At 44.1% G+C, this 25674-nt stretch overlaps 2 protein-coding genes across 2 annotated transcripts; both read left to right on the top strand.

Moving 5' to 3' along the window:
• Window positions 1-605: 605 nt before the first annotated feature.
• On the top strand, window positions 606-6116 carry LOC308132836 (protein limb expression 1-like; the record flags this gene model as incomplete). The annotated part of the gene is made up of 7 exons (XM_080500020.1): window positions 606-681; window positions 1028-1233; window positions 2017-2157; window positions 2237-2332; window positions 3224-3301; window positions 3389-3714; window positions 6107-6116. 7 exons carry the CDS (start codon window positions 606-608, stop codon window positions 6114-6116), a joined length of 933 nt encoding a protein of 310 aa, XP_080356146.1.
• epg5 (ectopic P-granules autophagy protein 5 homolog (C. elegans)) lies at window positions 5841-25674 on the top strand. The gene is made up of 46 exons (XM_080499490.1): window positions 5841-5973; window positions 6260-6423; window positions 7349-7981; window positions 8086-8346; window positions 8427-8625; window positions 8724-8860; window positions 8948-9055; window positions 9148-9221; window positions 9340-9448; window positions 10612-10726; window positions 10809-10959; window positions 11064-11225; window positions 11358-11515; window positions 11640-11791; window positions 12042-12182; window positions 12281-12442; window positions 12524-12646; window positions 12738-13000; window positions 13088-13228; window positions 13315-13459; window positions 13844-14041; window positions 14214-14321; window positions 14412-14534; window positions 14813-14979; window positions 15079-15315; window positions 15434-15557; window positions 15644-15788; window positions 16046-16217; window positions 16311-16473; window positions 16567-16709; window positions 16827-16983; window positions 17168-17362; window positions 17444-17657; window positions 18243-18433; window positions 18576-18783; window positions 18869-18944; window positions 19397-19500; window positions 19605-19780; window positions 20240-20458; window positions 20533-20742; window positions 21482-21626; window positions 21726-21968; window positions 22132-22345; window positions 22458-22676; window positions 22782-22896; window positions 23007-25674. The coding sequence occupies exons 2-46, from the start codon at window positions 6370-6372 to the stop codon at window positions 23187-23189; spliced, it is 7737 nt and encodes a 2578-aa protein (XP_080355616.1). The 5' UTR covers window positions 5841-5973; window positions 6260-6369; the 3' UTR covers window positions 23190-25674.

Here is a 25674-nt window from a genome sequence, read left to right as displayed (position 1 = left end):
GGTGAATGGAGCTCAGACTCTGAACTCTGTGGCTTCAGATTTGAGTGTGAAGTCAAAAACATCCCTCAGACACTGCAGTGTAGGGGTATAGAATCGTCTAAATGAAGGTGGATATCGGCGACGAAGGAGAAGCATCCATTCCTACTGATGGCATTCAACTGTTTTCCACAATGTTTGGTTGAGCTTGACAACTTTGTTGAGGTTCTAAAGTGCCCGTCTGTCTGTTGGGGGATTAGCCAGCTGCACCGCTCGAGGGGAGGGGCTCAGCATTCCAGCTCTGCACCTCTGTGTGTAAGCAATGTGCAGAGGGAGTGAGGGGCCCTCTGAGCTAATTGGCAGAAAGAGGGACAAAGGTGGTCTGCTTCAAAAGAGAAACCCTAGCGAGATGTTCACACAGGAGACGAGGAGGAGGAGTAGGAGGAGAGACAGTGGGAGTTTGGGAAGTGGACGAAGAGGGGCCTTCAGGTTTAGACTTTTCCTGTTGATGTTCTCATCCCCAATAGCGAGAGCGATGGCTGCTTGTTTATAGGGCCCTGTGTGTGTGGTTTTCGTGGGTCATTCAAGGGAGAGAAGTTGTTTGTCGTGGAACGTAGACCTTGGTGAGGATGAATGAAGGGAGAGTGGAGGAAAGCATCATGTCTTACCTCTCGCAGAGTGAGACTGACACCGGCAACAAAGACTGTGAGTACCTCACAAGCTGTGAGAAGATGAAATGTTTGTTTCACGAGACGATCTTGCTGTTTTTTGATATTCGGATTGGACTGGCGTGTAACACAGATTTGTTCAGTTTATGGACTGTTTTCTTTACCTCTTAATTCCACTTTACTAATCACAATTTGGGAATAGACGGATCTGCCCTTAGTTGTATGGTCAGGTCAATATTAATGTACAGTTTTATAGATATACAGTACATTTGACCAGAAGACTTATCAAAGAGTCGAAAATATATCTATTTTTTTAATTAAAGACGGATAATTTGAACCCACCAAATGACCCAAAAGTTGTGTTTCCTTCGTGTTGTTGGCAGTGAATGTGGTGGCTTTTCTCCATAACTTCTGGGAGCAGAAGCAGGAGGATCAGTTCAATAGTTCCTCTGATCAATCGGATGGTTTTGTTGGGAAGGCGGCCAGGCCCACAGAGAGTCTGCTTCTGTACGAATCTGCACCTTCACCTTGTCCTCCTTACGTCTGCTACGTCACGCTTCCTGGAGGGAGCTGTTTTGGTAACTATAAGGTGTGTTTGTTATGATCGGGGCTGTCCTGCCACATATGTGCACATAGTGAATTTGATACACTGGTGCTGTTATAGTATAACTCAGAATGAACCCCAGTTGTCGTCGTGCTGCGGAAAACAACAGCAGCTGGTGTTGTGTAATTATAATGACCATGGACGACGTTGATATTCTGGATACATCTTCATATAATTTGAGATAGGAGGGAATGCGTATCAGTTGATAATGCAAATATAGTAAGTGACAAATAAACTGTGTTGCTAGTATAGTCACCCTTGCAAATAAAGAGCACTTTTCACTAATATCTTAAATATGATAACCACTGGCACAGATTGTACATTATTTGATTTGTATTACATTTTAATTCATATTGTATCACATTCACTTTCCCTCTCACAGTAATACGACTTGCAGACTTTTTCAAGGACATTTAGTGGGAATAAACAGCTTTTCCTTTTGAATCCCATGATGCTTCTCAATGGGCTTATTGTGAGCCAGACAGCCACCCCCAGCTCAAAGAAGGCATGTGATTGGTTATCTGTGAGGGCCTACAATGTCCTATGCACAATGGTGATTTGAGTTCTGATCCCATGATTAGTTGTAATCAAGTGTATAAAAAAAAATAAAAAATCATGGAAAATGTACAAACACAACTGGCTCAAGTCAGTCACCTGTTGATCTACTGCGACTTACTTATTCAGTTTGAACTGACACAGTGTGGCTACTTTTATCAATTGCTGCAATTCTTTCTTCCACGTTGTCCTTCGTCACCGCCTCGTCTTCAGGATTGTGACACTCAAGCGGAGGCTCGGAGGGACGCGGCTCGTGTGGCTCTCATGAATTCCGTCGTGAACAAGCTGCCATGTCGACAAATCAGCCCTCAGTTCATCTCTCACAGTCTGCAGCAGGCAGCCAGAGAAAGTGCTGTAGGTGCACATCAGTGTCAACAGTCAATTTCACACCTCATTTCCTTCCAGACTAACCATTTCTGTTGTCTTTGTGAAGGTTTTGTTTGCAGATGCCAGTGATTCGAGCACCAGCATAGGAACCTACAGTTTGCTGCTACACTCCTACATGGGAAGGACCATGTTGGAGTTCCAGGTAAAATATAAAAGCTGTAAAATGAGGTGGGTTCATCATGTGAGGGTCGATGGGTAACGATGTGATAAATCATGAAGATTTTCTACAAAGGAGTTGGACATGATACAATTGTTATTATTCAGCAAAATGCAACTCAATTCACAACAAGCCCTGATGAATATTTAATACAAATACTACAGCCCATGTTTGTTTTTCGTATGTCACTCTCCCGACCCTGAGAGGGAGTGGAAGTTTTTTTAAACACCTAACATTTCATACCTTTGTGTAAATATTCACGTGTGCAGAGAGAGGGTTATTAGCTGGAGGAAATGGGTTCATTATCATTCCTTCGAAAGCAAAACCTCAAAAAGAGGGAAATTTTCTAAGCAAAACATGCCATACACACACACGTGTGCAGACAGACACTGAAATTCTCATATAATTACAAAACGTTGTGCACAAAGATCTTCAGCATTGAGACATTTGTCTGTGATCTGTACAGGCTTGTGCATTATATGTTGAATAGTTTGGCAGAATTAATAATTTCCTTTAAATAAAAGAAGATTAACTTGGCTGAATCCTTGCGTAATGCTTTCCACCTGTGTCTTCGGTCAAGTTTAGTTAATGCTCTGACACTATGTTTAACACTAATGTCAGTAGGTCCTAAACACATGGCAACTGCTCACCCAGGCAGCATTTTATAAAAAAAACTGAGTGAAACCTACCTCATGGATAAAAGAATAATTTCTTCAAACTAATGAAGTGTAGTTTAACTATTGGTCAAAGTAATGATAAAATATTATCTTTTTACAAACTCGCACACACGGCACTGTTTGGTTTAGTCATTAATGCCTTTACTCATTGGGTTGTGGAAGACTTTCACTGATTTTCTCTGTCTTTCTCACACTCTAGGAGATGATGACAGTTTTCCAGTTGTTGCACTGGAACGGGACACTGAAGGCACTCGGGGAGCGGAAGTGCTCCCGTCAGGTACAAGTCCTATTACCACAAATTGTGATTAAACACCTGCATCGCCACGTTACACTGATTGGCCTCCTGTTTTTCCCGCCACCCCAGAGCGTGATTGCCTACTACTCCCAGCGAGGGCTTGATGAGTGCATGCGCAGCAGCATGGCTCTGGATTGGCTGGGGCGGGAGCAGAGGTCACCGGGGCTGCTGGGAGTGGAGCTGCAGGCGGCCCAGAGGGAGCTGGCGTCGGCCCGCCGTCAAGGCATGGAGCTACGCTTCTACAAAGAAAAGACAGAGATCCTCAGCCTGGCTCTGAGCCAAGCGTATGTTCACCACACAGCCGAGGTCTTCAGCGACCCACCGAGCCACACATACAAACAAGAACAACTCCCTTTACACACATTATACAGTCAGGACATGGAGGCCAAGATAATGTCGCCCTTTGGTCTTTCCCCAACCCTCCATAAAAGCACAATGCAAATAGAGTACCACACATCTGACACACACACAACCTCCAGCAGTCCTTCGTCATGCTCACATAACGCTTTTGTTCCATTCCATGATTTTGAATAGATTAAATTTGAAGACACGGGATGAACCGTCCAGTATAATAGTCATTATTATAAAAAATAAATAAAAGGAAAGAACAAGTCAGGGATATACTTGAAGTAACCGAACATTTTCCTTTTCATTATGTTTTTGAAAACAATATAGAGACTTTAGTGTTTATGATAATTCATCATTTAGCAATTTTTCTTTATTATTTTGTCTTGTAAATATTGTTTTAACATGATCAACAAAGAATGTAAAACATTGTTTCGGTGAAGTGTTATAAACATAGTTAGTCACAATCCATTGATCTATTTCTCTATTTTTAAATGTCAACATTTTTTTTTCTTTTATTTAAATATTTCCTCTCACTGTGATTTAAAATGTATAAAGCACTCTGCTTTAAAGAGAAAAAAAATGTGTGTAATCTTTTTTTCCCCAAACAAAAGTTCAATTATCACCACAGAAGTATCAAGGTTACAAATATATAACCATCTTCACTTCTGTTAATTCTTCAAGTAGACATGCTGGAAGTGTCACGTTAATGCAAGTTCCATTTTAACACAAATGGCATCCAAACAGTGATGAATAGATCCCGGAGTTGGAATATAAGACCAATTCTCATTTTCAAAAAAAGTTACCTTTAGTTTCATCCATTTTTCCAACATAAACAGCTTCAGTAAATGGATTTCTACTTATATAAATCAGTCTCAGTCAGTAATCTCAACATGTTTCCCATGATCTGTCACCTTCATCTATTCATAGACATAAGCATGCACATTCTCACACACTAATGGAAACAGCTGCCATAAAAGGTGCCCACACACACCATCGGATTCCGTGTCAGGCCCATTCGACCACCTGCACTCAATGTGAATGTTGTGAAATGTGAACTTTTGGTCTGTCTACCAGTAATAAAAAGTATTTGTATTTTTTGTTATCTTATTTGACGTGGGCTCTGTTGTCATTTCGCTTCTTATTGTGGTACATGGCATCCTGCATGGAGAGCTCAATGTTATACACATATACACATCTCGGAAAAATAGACTGCAGTGCAACGATTCCCACTTCTATCAACCCACCAGATTGGAAAGTAAGAGCTGTTTATTTTCTTTTATATTTTATATATTATTGTTGTATATTTCTTATATATTATATTTATTGATAATTCAGACAATAAATCAACAAAAAAGCACAATGGCTACAATAGGGATTTGTTGCGAGGTCTTCAAAAATGAAAACATTTAATATTCATTGAACAGCATCACACAGTTGCAACTTGAGCATTTATATATCCAATATAAAGAATGACAGCATGTAAATCATATTGCTCTCGCCTCACAATGAGAAGCTCTGGGTTCAAATACTGGCTGGGCTGCTGTGTGTGGAGCCTGCATGTTCTTACTGTGTGTGTTGGGGGGGTTTCCTCCAGGTACTAGAGTTTGTTCCCACAATCCCAAGAAAAATGTATGTGAGGTAAATTGGTGACCATAAATTGCCTTGAGGCGTGAACGTGAGTGTGTGATGTTGTCTGTCTCTCTGTAGTTACCCTGTGATGAACTGGTTAATGTTTTCATTTATCCACCTTTTTTTTATTTTTTTTACTTTCAATTCCAATCGCTCAATATCTTTATTATTATTGTAGACACAGATCTATATATAAAAAAGACTGTATGAAGTAGTTTAACAAGACTCCTGTTCCCTCAAATAAATGTTTTTTTTTATACTAAGATACACTTATACTGTATTAAGTGATGATGATGATGATTATTGGGGGTTTTTTGTCAGTGTTTTTTTCTTATTAAAAAGTGAGTAAACACCGTATTCTTAGTTGATTCTCCCTCACTCTCCTGAAAGGCCTATATGTACTGTATGTGTACCCTATGTGTTCCCGATGGTCTGCGGCCTGCATGTGATTTGTCCTCTCCGGGATGCCGTAGAGAGGTGGAGTTGTCACGTGGTGCGAAGAGGCGTTCGCTAAGTTCCTGGAACAAAAACAAAACAAAACGAGAGCGATGCGGCGGGCGAGGAGCTTCTGTCGAGTGTCACTCACTTCAGCCTGTTGAAATATATTTCTGATGATGCCACCAGCCGCGTGCGAATGCCGCAGCCGCAGGAGAATAACCACCGAGCCGAAATACAATGTAAATGTTCATCAGCTAAACGTTAGCGTAGCTTCGCTTCGTCCGGAGTTCCATAAAAAGGGACTGGTTTCATTTTTTTCCTAAAAATGTAATTGTAGCGTATATTTAAGACGCCCCTGTTTGTTGTGACCAGTCGCCAGTGACGGGATACAACAGAGTGTTTCGGTGCCAGACACTGGCAGTGTTTATCTCGACAACACAGTCAAGTCAGCTTTTAGCTGCTTATCACAGACAGGACGTGGCTCGCTGCTGCCCCGGCTAATGGTTGTCTGTTGTTTACGTCCAGCGACTGTTCGCTCTCTGCTGATCAGCTGGTTTCTGCTGGTCGACGTCGTTTCCTCCCGGAGACTCTTCACTCAGCTGTGGACTCGACTTGATGCGAACAAACACTAAACAATGGAGGCCGTGAGACAAAAGAAGGGCAAAACAAAAGCCAGCGGAAAATCACAGGTGAATAAACCCCACTATTTTCTTTCTTTCTTTCTTTCTTTCTAGTTAGATATTTTATTCCCTTAACTAGTTAGATGCTCTGCAAGTATTTTTAATAACAGATTAGTCTATGTAACCACTAATTTAATCTTTAAAAAAAAAGATAGCTACTCATACTCCTTATACTTTTACTCTTCAGGAAACAAATAACAAACTTCAAGCTCGACAAAACACTTGGATGCCATGCACTATTATCCATTAATTATTACCAGATTACTAAAAGTGTTATTCCTCCAGTCACAAGTTGTGTAAGGTGTGGAAAACTTGCACAAGCAGAGTTTGTGAAGAATACAGATGGAAGCAGTGTGACATTATCACACTTCTTCAGTATGTTTTAGGGTCCTTAGAATATTTACACTTTACATTTTCAGATTGATTACAAGTTGTTTTGCTTCAATGTGCATCCTCTAAATAATACAACTCATTTCACTTTTTCTTTCCCTTTGAATAGATCTCAGTACGAACACATGGATTGGACTGTAACACATAGAGTGTAAAATTTTGTTGGGTCCATCTCTGCATTTCATGTATGACATATATTAAGAGGTGTCACAAATGCTGTTGAAAGACCAAACATAAAGGTCACAGTTAAATGTGATGTATGTGTCCGAGAAAGCTCAGAGCTACATGATTTGTAAATGAACATGTGATGTGAACAAAGGAGAAGGTTTGGTGCAACATCACCTCATCTGGTTCTTTTAAAAGAAATGTTTGAAGCTGTCATTTAAAAAAAGTTCTGCTTTTTTAAATTACTGAATAGATTTAGACTATAATTCAAACTGTTGATTTCTTACTCTCTGTGGTTAAATTCAATCTACTATTTACTCTTTTTGTACACACAATCATTTTCACTATTATGTGTCTGTTTATTCATTTATGTTCTCAGCTGGCCAAGAAGCACAAGCAGGCACAGGAGGAAAAGGAATCTGCAGCTCCCACGGCTGTCTGTGATGAGGCGTCCAACTCTGACTTTACAGATATTCCTCTGAGTTTGCCGTATCAGGAGCCAGAGGAGCAGCAGCAGGGTCCTGTGGAAACTCCTCAGACTACAACATCAGACTCGACCTCTCAGAATGACCAGGCCTCCTCCTCAAAGACTTTGTCCACATCAGAACTAACTGAGGCTATGCAGTCAAGTCTGAATGTGTCAGCGGATTCGAAAAAAGAGAAGGATGACAGTCGTGCGGAAGCTCAGAAGGCTGAGCTTAAAGTTGTGCTCCCAACCACCGAGCTCAGAAAAGACACGCAGACATGGATACACCCTAGTGTTTCAGCTCAGTTTGAGGTCTTGAATGTGCCAAGTGCCCCGGCACTCTACCCATCTGTCCCCACGTTGGAAGAGGGTCCAGTGATACAGCTCTGCGAGGAAGCAGCGAGAAGCTGTATAAAAGAACCTGCAGTGCTGGCGCTGCCTGAGCAAGAGTCTTCGCCTCCGAGTTTGCAGCCTCTGGAGTCTGTGGCTGAAATATCAAGGAGCAAACTCTATCCAGAGTTACCGAAGACGGCTCCAGAGATTGAGGTGATTCCCAGCAACATCAGTAAACAGTTTACAGTGTGCTTGAGACATATTATTGTTATTTTTATTCTTATTAACCTGCATAAGACACCCTCCTTTCTCTGCAGTCCTTCACACTGGAGCAGCTGAGTGTCTGGGAGCCAGGCGGAGGGTTGCGAGTGTTCCTTGAGGGAGTCGAGGTTTGTGTTTCTCAGTTCTGCGCTCTGGTCCGCCAAGAGAACCACGAACTGACAGAACTGCTGCAGAACTACTGGCGCTGCCGCAGGCAGCTCACGCAGTCGCACACACAGCTGCACACGCAGACGTCTGATTGCAGAAGCACGCAAAACCGCCTCTGGAGCTTCAGAGATGAACAGCTCACCCTACAGGTGTTAAAAAACCAGTGGCCAAAAATGTGCTGTGCTCAAAGCAGTGATGGCAAGTTGCTGTAACGTTTCCTTTACAACAGGGTTTGTGTGCCGACCAGTCCAAGGTGTGTGGATACCATCGCTTCCAGCAGGCAGAGTTTAACCAGAGTGTGCTGGCTGAGCTGAGGAGGCTGCTTGAAGCGTGCAGTGAGCTGCTGCATCAGAAGGTGGTTCTGCACGCATACACTGCTCTGCTGTCACGTCTGCAGGTGGAATCGTACTTGTATCGTTTATTGAAAGGTACGAATCTTCTCCAGCATACTTCAAAAATCAAATACTACTACTGTCTTACTCTACTTTGCAGAGTGCATACAAAACGTTTGCTCTCTTGATTTCAGATTTCTCTGCCAGCCAAACAGAGCCCGTGTCCCTCCAACCTTTGAAAGAGGCCATCAGCGTCCTGTTCAGTTTCACACGCCGAGTCCTCGACGACGCACAGTTCCAGACAGACATCCATCACTGGCTGGAGAGATTGGTATTCACCACTTTATAGAAACGGCTCAGTCTCTGTTCAGGGCGGTTTGTTTGTGTTTCTTCATGTGTTTCTTGGTCTGCTCTCCAGGTTGCTGTCCTGTTACATATTGGGGGGTCAGGAGAGCATCTCTACCTGCTGTGTCATCTCCTGTGCTGTCCTGCTGGGGTGGGGAAGTGGGCCACATCTTTTCTACAGGTCAGTTATCATTAATCTCTGATGATTTTTGTATTGTTGTCATCGGTTATGCAGGCAGACGATCGCATTTTTCTTTTCTTCGTCTGCCCCAGATTCAAGTCTGGGGTAACACCTGTGGAGTGCAGCACTTCATGCAAGCTCTAGCTGTCTTAATGTCACCTGCCAGGTAAACATAGAAGCCTTTCCAGCAGTAAATAACTGAAAACTGTACATTTTTGTGTTGTTTTTTTGTCCAAATCAATATTTCAGGGCCCAGTTACAAGTCAATTCTAATTTTGTCCCAGACATCGAGCAGAGTTTTTAGGCCATATGAAGCCATGCGAGAGCCAGAGCTTAACAGGTTCTGGACCTGACTCTGGAAACTGGACCCTGGTGGATGAAGGTGGAGAGGAGGTAAGCGTAAAGAAGATGATAAAACGGTTTGAAGAAAAGGAAAACAAAAGCTATAGCAGTTCTCCAAGTACAAATGTCCCCAGATGCCACAACGACTCAAAATGCTATAAGTTGCCATGAGTAAAAATCATTCTGTGGAAGTATTTCAGTCCAGTTCAAAGAGTTTTGCTTTTAAATTTCAACAGCAGTGACAAAATCTAGTTTGCCCAAATCAGTTGGTTTGGACACAGTAGCAGTGACATGAATATCAAAACAACAATAGGATTGGTGTATAATAAATAATTTGCAACACCAAAACAGGTTTCATGGCCAACATTTGTGGGTTTGGGACAAGATATTTGTTTACTGTGCTCATAGCCAGAATACTTCAGGGACCGACTGACTAATTTCTAAGTCTTCCAAGTTTTCATTGTATTGGTCTCATAAAAATGAACAAATCGCATCATTAATTTATTGTGTATTACTTGCTTAGTGAACGTGCAGAGAATTGGCTGTATAAGGTGATGTACAAGTCTGCAAAAGATGTTTTGACAATGAGAGAAACTTAAATTGGAATGAAGGTTTGTGAACACAGTGGAGTGTGGATGTTATAATGTGAACATGATATCTCATTTATATCTGCATGCACATGTAAATGCCAAAGTGCTGCTATCTGTGTACTTTGTACACAAAAGCCAGTTAAAGCATGTTCCTGTTGTTATCTTTGAAAATACAAATATGTAATTTCCCTACATTGGTGACATCACCATGTACAGTGGAGATAGTATTTTCAGAGAAAATGTTGTGGCACATTGGGCTATTCATCCGTTGACATTGATATTTAAAAGAGAATGTTCTGTTTTTTTGTTGGTTTTTATTGCTCTGTTGAGTCACATTTTGAAGCTGTTGAGAATAAGTGACAAGTGAACCTGTGACCATTTAAATATCAGCCTGTTGGCTTTCGACTGCCAGTACTAACGTGTTGCCTAGAAACGACTTTGTTTTTAAAGTCTCAGCAATTGACATTACTTCTGCACAACACATTGTGTTTGATAACGTTCACATTTTGCCTCATCTCGTTGCGAAAATGCCATATCGGCGCTGGTTCATATTAAAAGTAAGTCCTTGCTGCTGCATGTCGGTCGTCGTGACCACTCCGCCTGCAATTGCCCTGCTGTGTTCAGGACGAGGACCCAGAGAGCAGCTGGCTGCTGCTCTGCGAGGAGGATCTGATCTCGTTGCTCACCCAGTTCCCGTTCCAGCAGCTCTACTCACACATGCTGGACATGAACAAACAGGGTAGGCAACGCAGCCCGTCCCGTCTGGCTCATTGTGCCCGTCAGTCGTTTTTTTTATGAACTGACAGATGTACCATTTCCAGGTGTGTATGAGCCCCAGGCCTGCTCTAGTCAGAAGATGATGCGTGTGTTTGCCTTTGCCTCCACGCTCATTGAAATTCTGGCTCTCGGCCTCCAAACATATAACCGAGCCCGATACAGACAGCTGGTCAAACGAATCGGACACATCATACGGTCAGAGCGCCAGTTACACGAGCAAAATCTCAGCCTTGACACTTCAAGGCGACACCTGAATGTTGAGAAGGACATTACCTGAAGTGTTTTGTTGGCTCCCTCAGGATGACGGTGTGTTATGTCAGTGATCACTGGGCTCAGTATGTGAGTGTGACTGACGACGGGGGATCCAGCTCTCACACACACTCCCTGTCTCTGGAAAAGCTGCAGCTGGAATACGACCATCTTTTCCTCCGGGCTGTTTTACACGTGCTCAGAAACAAAAGGTAAGAAGCTGCTTCCAAGTTTCCAGCCGTGCTCCAAACAGTTTAGTTTACAGGCTTTAATATTGGCTTGATAAAAACTTCACTTGAAGGTTTATTGGGGTTGTTTTTAATTGTCACGTTCTTCTCTCACAGGTTGGGCATTTGGCTGTTTATGTCTGAGATGCCATATGGGACATTGTCCAGCTTTATGCTGTGGAAAGTCCTGTATGTGATGCAGTGTGCAGAGACAGCAGGAGTAGACACACTCAGCACTACGAGTGACGCACACACCTGCATTCAAGCGCTCAGAGGTATCATTATACAGCTTTATAATTAAAAATAAAAAACAGACGTCAGAATTAGTGTCAGGTAATTTTCCTCAGTCTGGAGGTGTTAATGTTTTGCGTTGGGGTTTTCCCCTCTTCCTTATTGCAGATCCGAAGCACCACGAGATGTTTGAACAGTGGCTGTGTGAGGTGAACAGTTCTGACGGCATCTCCCTCCTCACTGCACTCGCTCACATGGCCACTCCGACGCAGCACTCTGACCCCACCTTCATTACCACCATCGCCATGCTGATTTACCAGGTACCGAATAATTCACTGGAGCAAAATGAAATTTCCGTGTCTATCAAAATCTAGTTTGATGACATATGCTCATCTGTCGTCGTGTTTCAACCCGATCATTGTGCAATTTTGACTTTATATGAGGTGTAACCTTTTCTTCTAAAGAGCTTGACATATGGAAAAAGTATTTTTTTTAAAAATACATCAGCCATTATGAAGATTTATCTTTCATGATTCGAGAATCATCAGTTTTCTCCTAATTGTGCTTCAGGTGTCTTATGTGAGCATGTCAACAAGAGAGATTTACTCCAAGGTGGGGCGGGAGCTCCTGGCTGCCATTGCAACAGCCCACCCATATGTGATCTCTGTTATCCTGGAGCGCCTGAGAGAGACCATACAGACAGTGGGAATGGTTTGTACTGCTATTTTATAATGGTGTCATCTTTTTTTCCCCCCTCAATTTACAGTAATTATGAAAGCTCAGACTAATGTGATTTTTATGCTTGTTAGGTGGCACTGTACTTGTGTAAGGAGCTGCCCCTGAGTTTGTGGCAGCCGCGACCAGAGGAAATCTGCGTGATCTGTTCCTGGTTGCTTCAGCATCCTCTGTCTGCTGTGGAGAACCGTCTGGCCTGTGTTATCCTGGAGGGCCTGAACTGGGGTTACACACAGGTAGTTATGTGTTCTATAAAAATTTACTTATTCTGAGAATTCCTGAGTCGTAAGTTGTTAAGCTTGTGTTTTCCCTTGCAGGATGGATCTTTGGCCTTGCCTTCATTTCTTCACAGCGAGGTGGCTTTGCTGGTGGCCGAAGCTTATCAGAAGTACCTTACAGACAAACCGTACAGCGGCCTCATATCAGAGGGAATTAAACAGGTGACACAATCACAACCAAGGTGTTCACTTTGAACCAGCATGGCTTGCATGCATTTTTCCTATCTCTATCTTTCTCTCTATCTCTCTTTAGGTGTCTTACCTCGCCAGTGTCCTTCGTCTGGGTGTGTCTCCTGAAGCCTCATTCAGTCAGTGGGCGTGGCAACTCTTACTGAGACTCAAACTCCATGGCAATGCCCAGAATCCCAAGGGAGCCTGGGCCGTTCCCGCTCTGGCCTCCAACCCACCACCAGAGCTTACACACTCACCCAGCATGCACTCTGTTCTCAGGGCTGTAAAAGCCGGCATCCCCATTGGATGTTACCTGTCCATTGCGATGACAACTGTAGGACACAGGTTCGTGCTGGAAAAATGCAATGGAGTTATTTTCAGGTGGATTTCCGCTAGACGTTGAATTCATGGGGACGTTCACTGTGTTTTCAGTCTGGAACATTTTTGCACTGATGGAGTTGGTTTGCTCAAAAGTCTCATCCAGTCTCGATACCTGAGAGCTGCCGTGCATCTGCTGGATAACATCCTCCCGCAAACCTACACCCTCAGCTTTTACCTGCTCAACAACTCTCAGTAAGAAAGATGCTTCAGTCACTCTTCAGCTTTAGCATCCCGAGCACTGACTCATACTGTTTTTGTTCCTCTTTTGTTAATATCAGGTTTGTGAGTTGTATCCAGTTGTTTCTGCAGTGTGACAGCGTGTGTCCTCAGGGTGTGACACAGCAGGTCACACATCGAGTGGCACCGCTCCTCACAGGAACTACTTATGGAGACAACGTCCGACTGTTGAACAGTGTTATTCAGGTATTTAAAATGTCTATCCTGAAATGACTTGTGCCGCATAATCTTTGAGCTGTGTACAAATTTGTGGACTTGGCCAAGGCAGAATAAATTAAAAACTCCTCAAGTTGCAAGGAAACAATTTATGTATTTATGACCTCAATTATATGAAGTTACTTTTACAACATTATTCACTACTGGATTAACTATCATCTTACTTTATGACACTGGTATTGCTAATTTACTAAAAAAAAAAAAAAAAGACATGTCGGTAGGTTTTCAGCAGGTTAAAATAAAACCAAAGTGAGGAAATATGAATATACCGTGTTGGGGACACTTTTTTATCAACACGGTATATTCTACAATTTTCTACTTCTACATTTATCCCAAATCCCATGTGTCTTTCAGAGTCACGTGGTGGAAAGCTTAAAGCCCGGCCGCGTTGGAGCAGCCGCAGTACTGGAGTTTTGGGTGGGAGTTCTGACTCAGCAGAATTTGTGGTATCGAGACAAAACAGTCTTATTCCTCATGGATCAGATCTGCTGTGCTGCCTTCAAACACCACCAGGAGGAATGTGTGCAGAAACTCCTCTACCAACAGCATAAGGTGTTGTTTGCCGTATATATAATTTTATGACTTTCATGGGGCAGACGGTGAACATAGCCCCGTTAACGCCCTTCAGTACCATTCTAAACATGAGATTAACATTGAATGGCTTACATTGTGTAAGATTTTGGTAGTGTGATAAAAGAACAATATCTATTGGTTTTTAATCCAGAATGCCTTGGGTTACCATGGAGACCGTGGTCTGCTCTCCTCTCTGGTTGGCTGGATTGCTGGGAACATCACGCCCTCTTTCATCGAGGGCCAATCCCTGAGTGAAGAGGTAGGGGTCTCCAAAGCAGCAGCAGTCTGTTGAAACATATATTGATCATATTGGTGGCATTTTCAGTCCTGACAGACCTGTTGTTTCTAGGTTTGGTTTGCTTGGTTGGTGCTGAGCATGGAGGGTGTGTTTGAGGAAGACTCTCAGCTGAGACGCTGTGTTGAGCATGAACTCCTATCAGAGCCCAACATATCCCCAGATCAAGCCTTTAAGGTAGAAAACACAAAGACTAAAGTCATACATTGATTTACTTGAGGTGGAAACATTTCAATGACTGTTTTTCGTGGTTGCATTTTGCTGAGAAATTTCACAGTACAGTGCTGAAAGACAAAGTGGTTGTGTAATGTAATTTGTGACCTTAATGAATGAATACATTTGCTATTTGCAAAGACAAAGATCTCAGACGTGTGCCAGAAGTTTGGCATTCTGTCTGTTTGTAATACAACCTCCAATGTTGTGTGGCGTTAAAGGCGTTTCTGTGTTTGAGCTAGAAGGTGCAACAGAGGCTGAAGTTGCCAGTGGCCCCGTCACTCCAACGACTGCAAGTGTACCGCTGGGCATGTCAGGCCGTCGCCACACCCCCTGATCACCTTCTGCTTCCCCTCATATGGCAAAAGTTCCTACAGCTCTACCTCAGACAGCCGGGACCGGAGTATGGGTGTGTTTCACACAGATGCTTCATAATCTCCCGCTGGAGAAACCTGAAATAAAAACACAAGATTTATATATCCATCCTGTACATGTGAATGACCGACAGGCTGGCTGCGGGGGGATGCATTGGCCGAAGATTCTTTCAGACCTCGTCTCAGGCCGCTTTACTCAGAGATCTCAAGCTGAGAATACAAGAAGTGTCCGACTTTCACTACGCTGCCAGCCAGGCGCTCAAGGTGCCGCCACCTCAAACGCCATCGTCCGACAGCCAGGGTGACGAGAGCCCCAGTAATGACCAAACGCCTTACCTCACGTCTCCACAACTTCACACAGAGCTGGTCAGGTAGGCCGCTCGTGCTGAACATCCGCACTCGCATTCCCTCTTGTTGTCGGGAAAGTTCTTGGCGACATCGGTTTGTTCACAGCTTTCCCTTTCAGCCGATTCGTTGTTTTGTCGACAGGTTGTTTGGTGTTTTTGCTATTTGGTTGGAAGATGAGACGCTGCAGAAGCAGGAGGTGTATCTCCCCTCTCTTCCTCCAGAATACGAGCCACACAGACTCGCGCAGGTCATGCAGCGGCAACAGGTGACGGTTTAATTATTTAGTTATAAGTTATTTATCAAAATGCGATATTATTGATCCATTAAATGTGTAATGACGTGTTTCTGTAGGAACTATGGCTCGAGTATGTTGACCAGGAGCGTTTGCAGTACGACAAGAGGGAGGTTTTATCTCTTTGGGAGAAGGTGCAGAGTGAACCAGTTTTCCTACAGACCCAGCACCCTGGGTTCACTGACTACACCAGCCTCGGCAACGGTATTGACACAATTCTTGTTCGACATCCAAAAGATTGTTTGACTCATTGCTTCTGATACGAAGTTGTAAAACGAGACACTCAAATGCAAATATAATTCTTGAGAAAACTAGAACAAAAGCTGCAATATATTCTTGGCGTGTCACATTTTAGTGCTGTGACTAAGACTTACTGCCATGACATGTCGGTTCTTCATTGCATGGATCTTCTATGGAAAAATGTCTCAATGTTGGTGTGTTCTTAATATGTTTTTATTCAGCAAAGGAGCGAATCCTGTCCAACCTGCAGAAGCACCCAGTTCCCCGTTCAGCTCCTGAACTGCAGCAGCTAAAAGCTCCAGTGGCTGAGGTCCCCACTTCCTGCCTTTCTGACTGTAAGGCTGCTACTGAACTGCTACAGCAAGACCTCAGCGTTTTGAAAGAACAAGCCAGGTATGTGGTGACCGTGTAATAGTAGAATGTGTCATTATCACGGGGAAACGCGGACACAAAATGTGAGCGGATTCTGGAACACTTGTTTAACAGGATTGCAGTGGCACGGGAAGCTCAGCAGGTGGCCTTGGAACAGGAGCTGCTGGAAAGTCTTCCTTTACTGTTTAAGAATCAACCAGAGCAAATCAGCATGCCTCTGGTATGTAAAGGAAAAGGAGGGCAGCCGTGCCAAGGACCAGCAAACATCACCATCACAGTACGGCCAGTCTCCCTGCATTTTGGCCACATTATATTGTACCAGTACGCCTTGCTTCATTTAACGACCGTTTATTTGGGGTTAATTACACAGTGCGAGAGTGTCCAGAAGCAGGAGGCTGTGCAGACTCAGATATCTTCGCTGCGCAGAGACATCAAGAAGCTTCAGACTGATGCAATGGCTCCTCCTCCTCAAAGTCTGGCCCAGGCTGCCGTCCACACCGAGAACTTTATCACGTCAGTATGATGTTTACGATGTTTGTTCGGCACAAGCGAAAGAGGCAAAGAAGACTGAAATGTTTCATTAAAAGCGACTGTGTCTTGACACACACGCACTTTGTTTCACGTCCTCAGGGCTCTGGTTAATATGCACAAAGCGGAAAGATCTCTGGCCGTACAGCAAGTCGGCGTGTCGGCGTTTTACCAGGTGGTCTCGTTTGTGTGTGAGGATACGCTACGACATCCCCCGACCCGCCAGTACCTCTCATCCTGCGTTGAGATACTCGGACAGGTGGCCATACGCAGTCCAAACAAACACAAAGCAACAAATTGTTGGATCTTTTTTTCAGTAAACACCAGAAAGCTGTATTTAATGCAACTTTAGTGTCGACATCGCAAACTTGAGGATAGTAATTGAAGTCGGTCTGTGATGACATTCAATATTATAATGAAACTCTCCACGCACCTTTACATAGGTGTTTATCCAGGGCAATGCAGAGGAGTGTGGCCGTGTCCTGGACGCCATTCTGGAGCAAAGGCATCTCTGTCCCCTCATTTCACCCTTCTTCACCCCCAACGCGGCGCCGAATCAGCTCGTCTTCCTTTACCAGGACGTGGTGACATCGCTACACCTGGAGAGTGCAGACGTTGTCTTCATGCTGCTCACGAAGGTCAGCCCATATGCACACACGGCGCGATGAACACTGTGAATATGATGACGTACCATCTTAGCCGATTTCTCTCTCCGGCAGTTTGATTTGCCCCAGTGGCTGAATGAAGCGCATCCTGTGTTTTCGGAGAGGACGCGCCTGCTGGAGTTGGTCCACGGAGCTCTGTGTGTCTGCGGCCGAGACCCCGAGCCCGAGCTTCTCACGCCTTTTCACCTGTTTACCAAACACTGGACCTGGCTCTTACGCCACCACTTCCCTGACCATTACAGTGATTGTGTGCGTCTGCTCATGAATAGTAAGTTAATCGTTCATCGTTTAGCTAGAAAATTATTTCTATACTATTAGAGAGTGTAGATTTTTTTTTTTGTTCTATACTAACAAATATGTAGTTTTGTCTTAATATCTACAAACGAGACCAAGGCATATTTAAAGTGAAAGTTTATATGAGTCCTTTCTTTCTTTACATGATGCAAAAGAATGAAAGGATCTTGAGGCTCATGTTTTTATGCCTTGTATGTTTTGTTCTGTTTTGATTCCTAAATGAAGACCTTTTTTTTTCTTCTAAAAGTCCTCTTCATCCTTTAAGTGATTCAGTCAACTCATCCTCCTCAAAAGAACACCACCTACTCATCTATGCAAGAACAAAAGATTAAAGTGAATAATAAACAAAACCAAAGTTAGCTGTATCCGTCGATCAATCAAGAAAATAAGACCTTCATTTATGATGTGTCTTTATTGAGTCATCTGGCGACGTAGAGTTGTCTAATTTGTCTTTTAGGAAAAGAATATTCCACACTTGTGAAAAACAATTTCAATAGAACTCAAGTAACTTCTTTAAAAAAAAAAAAAGCTTTGTCCCTTTTTTTAATTACCTTATCAGGTTCTTCCGACCAGCTGTTGAGTCCAGAGTGCTGGAAAGTGACTCTGCGAGTTCTGGGATGCTTACCTCCATCCCGCAGCTCCAAGAAGAAAAGTGATCAACTGCCCGGGACCACTGCTGAGGTCCCGGGCTGTGCTGTCGGACCCCAGACCTCTTCCTACAGATCCGCCATCAGCCTCTCTCCCCAGCAGGTAGCTACTGTTTTTACTGTGGTCTGTAGAGTTGAACCTGGTTTGATGATACACTACAAAGACTGAGTTTTTGTGTGTCTCCCGAAAGACAAAATTTGAACATGATGAAGCCATGCTTTTGCTTTTCATCGGCGGCAAACAGGTGGATGAAACGGTGGACTGGCTGAGTGATTTCTTTTTGAAAAGTCGTCTCAATAAAGCCGACCTCCGCAGCTTTGGCCTCTACTCTACCTGGACTCCTTACGCCAGTGACGTTGTTTCTTTCTGGGACCATTTGATCAGTTGTTTGATCAGCGTGCAGCTCGGCGGCTGTGCCAGAGAGTCTGTGGGCAGCGGCAAAATAATGAAAGGTAACTGCATTGTGACTTGTGGCCACTTTTGGAGGATAAAATATCAGTCTTGCGCATATCCTTTATGATCGCTGCCTTCCCACAGCCCTGCAGGATCTGCACAGCAAGATCGTGAAGTTGTTTCAGCCATGGATCTTTCCCCTGGACACGGGTGAAGGCGGGTAAGTGTTGCTGCCTAATAAAACACGGAGAGAGGCTGAGCCGGAGTGAGCTCTTTCAGGCAGGCGTGGAACAGATGCGAGCACAGACAGGGCCGACTCCAGAGAGGAGAGAATTTCAACATAATTCATAATATTTAATCATAATATTTATATTCATAACCAAAAATCCTGTTTTTTTTAATGCAGATAGAGCTTATGGTCTTGTAGTTTTTGTTGTTTTACCCAACTGAAGCATAAGCAAGAATCAATTTCAACTTCATTAGTTTTTACTCAAACTTCTAGCACATTGCAGACAATAAAGAGCTGTGTACATGTGTGCGTAAAAGATTTCTGTTGTTTACTCTTGAGCTGTACTTGTGGGTCACATCTGGCACAGTGATCATTTCAGTGCTGTACTAAGGCACAAATTATAAGGATTGGAAGTGTTGAGGCCATTGTGTGTCGGTTTTCAGTAACATCAAGTGTTATCCATGGCTGGAGACGGACGCAAGTGCAGCAGGATGCCTGGTTGGCCTTTACACTCAATTGATCGACACGCTTCATCACAAATTCAGAGGTCAGTTATTTTCTTAAGGGTTCATCTGCTGTGAAATGTACATTTGAAGAACGATACAGGATCTGTGAATGCCTTATATCTTATTCGCCGTATCTGTGTGTCAGACCGTCTGCTCCCTGGTCAGAGAGGAGCTCTGTGGCTGTGTATGACACAGTACTGTGAGAGCTGTACTTCACCCCGAACACCCGAGTACCTGCTGTATCTGTACCACACACACCTCCGCAGCCTGCCCTGGAGATACCTGCACCCTGACACTCAGCTAATGGAGCAGCTTTTCAGTGTAAGATACACTGCCCTCTCACCTCTGACCCTGCAAACATCCACACCATGGGGGAACTTGTTGGCCTGAGAAACTGGGCTTCATCTTGTACAGTATCATTATCATAGGTTTCCATGGTCAAGTGTAAATGGGTTGAACTTATTTAACACTTTTCCACTGCTGTAGCAGCTCCCAAAGTGCTTTGTCAATCACAATCACCCATTTCAACACACAGTCACACACCAATGGTGACGGTTAACATGCAAATTTCATGTCATCCAGTCACCAACTGAGACTTTGCTATAGTCTCTACTGCCACTTAAGAATCTGAGCAACATTCAGGTTTTACACAGCGAGACACAATAAAGTAAGAGAGTCCCATCTCACGTTAGGGTTGCAGTTTATCTAATGTTATTACTTATCTTGTTGTTGTGTTTTGACAGTTTCAATATTGTTTTCTGCCTTTTTTTGTGCCGACAGGTTGAAAGAGGAAGTCCCAAGAACTGCTTTCTGTTCATGGGAGAAGTGTTATGTGAAGTGAACTGGGTCAGCGTCCTCAGTGACCACTTCAAAACGGCCCCGGGCGCTAAAGCATATCCAACTCTGCCAGACACACAGAAGGAGTCACATTCCATGTTGGTCTATTTGCTGTACATGCTGGTTTGTCTGGCAAAGGAGGAACAGCTCCTCACGCGGCAAGTAAGTCCAAGTTGTTGTGACGACACGTCAGTGTCGGATACTTTCTTCACTGTTTTCCCTTCTCCGACCTCCAGGAGTCTCCTCTGCTTAGTCTGCTGGTTCAGTCCACCTCTCTGCCCTGGCACCAGCTGGACCTGTCCTCATACCAGAGCATTCTGGGATATGTCAGCACTCACTACCCTCCTTCCCTCCTGCTTAATTCTGAGTCTGCACCTCAGCTGCTGCTGAAGTGTCTCCGTAGTGCTGCTGGGCTTCACCCCCACCCCAGCGAAGCCCCTCACCAGGTAAGACGGTCCGGCACAGCTTGTTTTATAAACTCACATTTGTTCACGTATTATCAAATAGAGTATGTTCATTTATGACTCATTTGCCTATTATTCCCCAATTTTGTCTTTTATTCACTCTTTTCTTGTTTAGTCCAAATAAGCATTATGAAATATAACAAATGTCTTGCAACCTATAGTGGGGTTTGTTTGCTGCTTATTTAAACCAGTGAGGATAAATTACTGAATATATAGTCTCAAAACAGCTGTGTGATACAGAAGAGCCTTTATGTTGGAGGATATAAAAATTCATGCATCTCTTATATGGGTGTCTGCACTGCCTGAGGCTCGTGGTGTGAAAGTAGGAGGCTTGGAACATCCACACTAAAATTAGACTTAAACAATTCAGTTTTCTTTGCCAGTTGTGTTTCCAGCTGACAGACTCCTTTAATATCTCGATAGGATCCAGCAGGTTTTATTTCATGCCTTGTATTTTTTAGCAAAGATCCCACAAATCGTTAAAAGAAAAATTTGCCTGAAAAGCATGAAGTCCCTCACACCTATTGTTTTGGTCTTCATACAGCTGAGGTGGTGTTTCTATCCCACTTTCTGCCTATTGATGCATATTCTACACATACCAGTGGTGACACTGGAGGCACTTTGCTGCCATCTAGCAATCTAAAGTCACTGATATGGATCTGCCAGGTTTACCCAAAAATATAAATATTAATTCTGTGTTCTTCTTCTTCTCTTTGCTCAGGAGGAGACCGTGAAGGCCGGAGCGTACGTCTGCTGGAGCGTGCAGTCGCTAGTGACCCTGGAACAAGGAGGTGGGATCACACTCGTCAGTTTGGAGGCGCAGCTGGAGACACTTCTGGAGAGCATCGTCACGTTCAATCCCGCTGGTGAATCTTCACCGTCCTCCTCGTCAGCGTTATAGAAGCCATAACTAATCAATTGTTTCATCCCCTCACCTGCACCGCAATGTTTTTTTTCCTCTGCAGAGGTGGGTCTGGAGCAGAGGCACATGGCTTTCTGCAGCCTGTTCAGCGACGCTCTGGCGTTGCTGAACGGAGTGGGCGTGTCCACGGGCGAGGCCCTCGCTGCTCATGTCATAACCTGGCTGGACAGGAAGGGGCGGGGCTTTCCCATTCTGCCTCTGCTCACAGCCTGCTCCCGATGTCTCGCGTCGGTTCGGCACATGACACGCATCATGGAGGCCTGTATCACGGCATACTTTAACCATGGTAAACAAAGCAATCACAGACTTAGTTTATTGAATGAAATGCACATTTAAGTCCAAAAGTTTTTAACCTCTGTTATTACTGTCAGTTTTTTAGTTGACAAAGAGCTCATTTTCTCAATTCTTCCGAAGTACATGTGCATATCCCGTCTGTTGTTTCTCTTCAGCGGAGGAAGAGGCTGTGGGTTGGGGTCCTGTGTTGGCATCACTCCAGGTGCCTGAGCTCACAGTGGAGGATTTCCTGTCCGAGAGCCAATCGGCAGGCAGCTTCCTGACCCTGTACGCCTTCATCCTGCAGCGCCTCAACACGGAATACACAGCAGTCAATGAGAGGAGAACTCTGGCTCTCATCAACACATGGACCACTCAGGTTTTTCCCAGGTTCGAACCTCTTCATTGTTCCATTTGTTGCCATCTTGAAGTTTAGTTTATCATATTAAGATGTCGGCATGAATATTTTACATGTTAAGATGTATTTTTATTTTCCTCCCAGTGGTCCAGGGGATGAAGCCAAGCTGTTTCTCTGGTGGCACAAGGCACTTAATCTGTCAGCAGAGCAGCTGCAGCCGCAAGCAGGTCAGACTGAAGTCTCAGGGGTCGTCTTGGGTCTGATAAGGTTACACACCAGGCTGCTGCAGCTTGGCGAAGAAAGACTGAACTCTGGGCTACTCGGAGCGATAGGCCTCGGGAAAAGATCTCCTGTTTCTAATAGGTCAGCTAAATCTTTTCCTTTTGCAAATTAAAACATCAGGCGCAGAAATCAGGTGTCGGCGTGATTTAACACAGTTATTTTGTTGCTTGTGTTGTGTACGTTTAGGTTTAGAGTTGTGGTGCGTAGTCTTGCAGCCTTCCTGTCCATCCAGGTGTCGTCAGAGACCGAGCTGCGTCTCCAAGCCACCAGTGACTTGAAGCTCTCTGCAAAAGCGCAGCAAGTATGCAAAATAAACCAAAAAAAAACTGCAGCATGTTCAGTTTTTAGTCTGTAATAATGTCCTAAAAATAACATTGTCTTGGGTTTGTGTTTTTGTTTTTGTGGATGCAGACTTTGGGGATGTTGGAGGCCATGCCCAGCAACAAACAATATGCTGAATTAGAAGATGCTGTGAATAAAGCGGTCCAGTTCATCCGCTACCCTGGACACTGTCTCAAGGATGGACCCCGGCTGCTGGCGCTGCTCGCCAACCTCTTGTACCCTGAACTCAGATACCTGCACATCATTCGTTAGCTTGACTTATGCTGGAGATTCGAGGACTTTACAGCTCCATGCTCAAATGTAAGGGAGAGTAAATATTTGCTCTGCACAGGCAATATCTTCCTGCAACGCGAAGCTTTGACGTGATGAAACTAAAGCTGAATCGCGTTTGACATTCAATCAGCAGGGGTTAAAGGTTTCATCAGTCGATGCTCTGTGTGGCCAAAATTGACTGACTCATCAGAGCCGACTTTGCATTTGAGAAAAATCCTTTTCCGACTGGTTCACCGCCATCAAAAGAGCATAACCAGTCCCGAGCAATTCTTATCTGTGACATTCGTTTGCACTTTACCTTTATATGTTTATGCCTTGTTGCTTTTTGCATATCATGCCTTGTTGTTTTAAAGCATCCTGTTGTTTACTCTTGATCTGAGAGGATATTGCATATATTTATTGAAGCAGGATTTATGAAGCCGGATTCAGACCTGCATGTGAACTATTGGGATCAAGTCCAAGGAGGGGTCTGATGCAGGCTTGGTAGCACGTTCTCAAAATGTGCAGTCGACAAACCAGGAAAGCTGGTGAAAAGACTTCACTGCCTAATGCTACTCTTACTATTGAGGCTACGAGCGCTACAATCTCAAATATCTCAATCTCTGGTACTGTACAAATTCAGATGAATCTAGTGGATGCCTGTGTGGAGTGGCCATGTTGAAGAAGAGAACATTAGCCATTAGTATTATGTTCATGTCCAGCCAAAAGTGCTTTCCTTGTTTCTGCCAAAGAAATGTTATTTTCATCTGCTCAGCTACTTAAACCTGCTCCTCCGTGTACCCAGGTTGTTTCTCTGTTCTCTCTGAACAAGCACACACTCTGGAACAAACACTACGTTCCAATTACAATGTGCCACAACACTTGGCTTCCTTATAAAGTCGTATGAGTGCTCCCCTTCAGATCACTAAAGCTGCAGGGACTTGATGCTGAAGGAGGGCGGGTCTATATATGTTCCATACTCTCATTTAACAACGGAATCGTATTCAATTAGACTTTTTGTACACTGAAGACAGATTTCATACTTAATTAAGCTTGCCATTTCGCCACTTGTGCTGCTCTGTGCCATCCTGGTAATAATCGAGCTGCACTTTAGCCGCCTGAAGCTCGTCTTGCTACCGGCGTTACGTGGTGACTGGTAATGTCAGAAGCGTTTCTCTTTTTTTTTTTAATGACTCACTGATCGGGAATGGGTCTGTGGGGCCACGGCAGGAGGGAGAATCACAGAGACAGGCTTTGCAAAAGGAGAAAACAATGCACAATAAATGAAACTTAATGTTTCACGGCTGGTTTTTGTCAGCTTGATGCAGCGACCCGGGCCTATATGTACAACATGCAGCGTTTGAGAAAACAAAGACTGGCAGGTCCGGTCACATGAGGACACATCTGAAAACAGAACTCTAACCTGAGCTGAGAGGAGCGAGCGAGTAAGTCAAAGAGGTTCAGACAGCAAATAGCAGCACAATGCACTGCAGCCTTGACCATCTAAAAAAAAAAAGAAAAAATGGCCTTAAATTGTCATAGTTTCAATACAATGCAGATTGTAACACTGATTATTCAGCTCCTTTACCGAGGATGTCCATTACAGTGAGCTTTGATGAGGATTGATCTTATTGCATCTGCATTATATATATTTTTTTCTTCTCTGTGTCTTTGTAATTGAGCAGTAGATTGACTCCACATAAATAAAGTGCAGCATTCACCCAGATCTATCCAGTGTAGTGTGTATGAAGCCAACTGAGTGCATTTCTGTGCACTCGTGCATACATGCATTCGGTATCCTCGTCTGACACCGACACATCTTGTCTGGGAGAAAACCTCTCTTCAGGCAACAGTGGTCTCTATGGTTACGGGAAGGGTAGAAGTGAGAGAGGAGGTGGAGAGGACGGGGTGTTCTGAGGCTGCGAGAGGGACACAAAAACATTGGGTGGGGGGGGGGGGTTTGCTTGTATATACATAGTCCTGTACCCACTTTGCTCTCGCGTACAGCTCCTGGTGTCGCACGCTGCTCTGTCATCTCCTGCCACTGAGTCGACCTTCCGTCTCTCAGCTCAGCTGGAGTTCAACTCAAGCAGTCGTGTTTATGTGACAGTTTGCTCTCAAGTAATTAGCCCTGCTGGAGTTTCTTATTCTGCGCCCACACACGGTACAGTTTACTCCATACGTGCATGTGCACGTGCTATCTGGGCTCTTCGTGGAGACAGTCGGTGTTCGCTGGCAGACATATCGCTGTCTGGCAGATAACCGTGTCACCATGGAAACGCAGCATCCGGAGTTGTTCCCAGACTGTGTCATGCACACTCAGCATCAGAGCAGCACATGGCTGAGCCCGGTCACCATGGGTAATTAGGTCCGAGAAATGTAAAAAAAAAAAAAAAAAAGAGCAGCTGCACTTGTAAGGTTATTTGAGGTCAAAACAGCAGCCTTCAGCCAGGATGCGTTTGATATGAACAAATAATGTACCCAA

Source organism: Blennius ocellaris, assembly GCF_963422515.1.
Source record: "Blennius ocellaris genome assembly, chromosome: 7".
NCBI classification, from domain to species: domain Eukaryota; kingdom Metazoa; phylum Chordata; class Actinopteri; order Blenniiformes; family Blenniidae; genus Blennius; species Blennius ocellaris.
This window is presented reverse-complemented; position numbering and strand designations above follow the sequence as displayed.

Excerpts from the sequence above, each read along its gene's own strand:
- epg5 (XM_080499490.1), top strand. The coding sequence starts at position 6,370 with ATGGAGGCCGTGAGACAAAAGAAGGGCAAAACAAAAGCCAGCGGAAAA. Across the intron at positions 14,535-14,812 it reads CCCCAGATCAAGCCTTTAAG|AAGGTGCAACAGAGGCTGAA; the intron begins GTAGAAAACACA and ends TGTTTGAGCTAG. Across the intron at positions 19,501-19,604 it reads GCTTCATCACAAATTCAGAG|ACCGTCTGCTCCCTGGTCAG; the intron begins GTCAGTTATTTT and ends TCTGTGTGTCAG.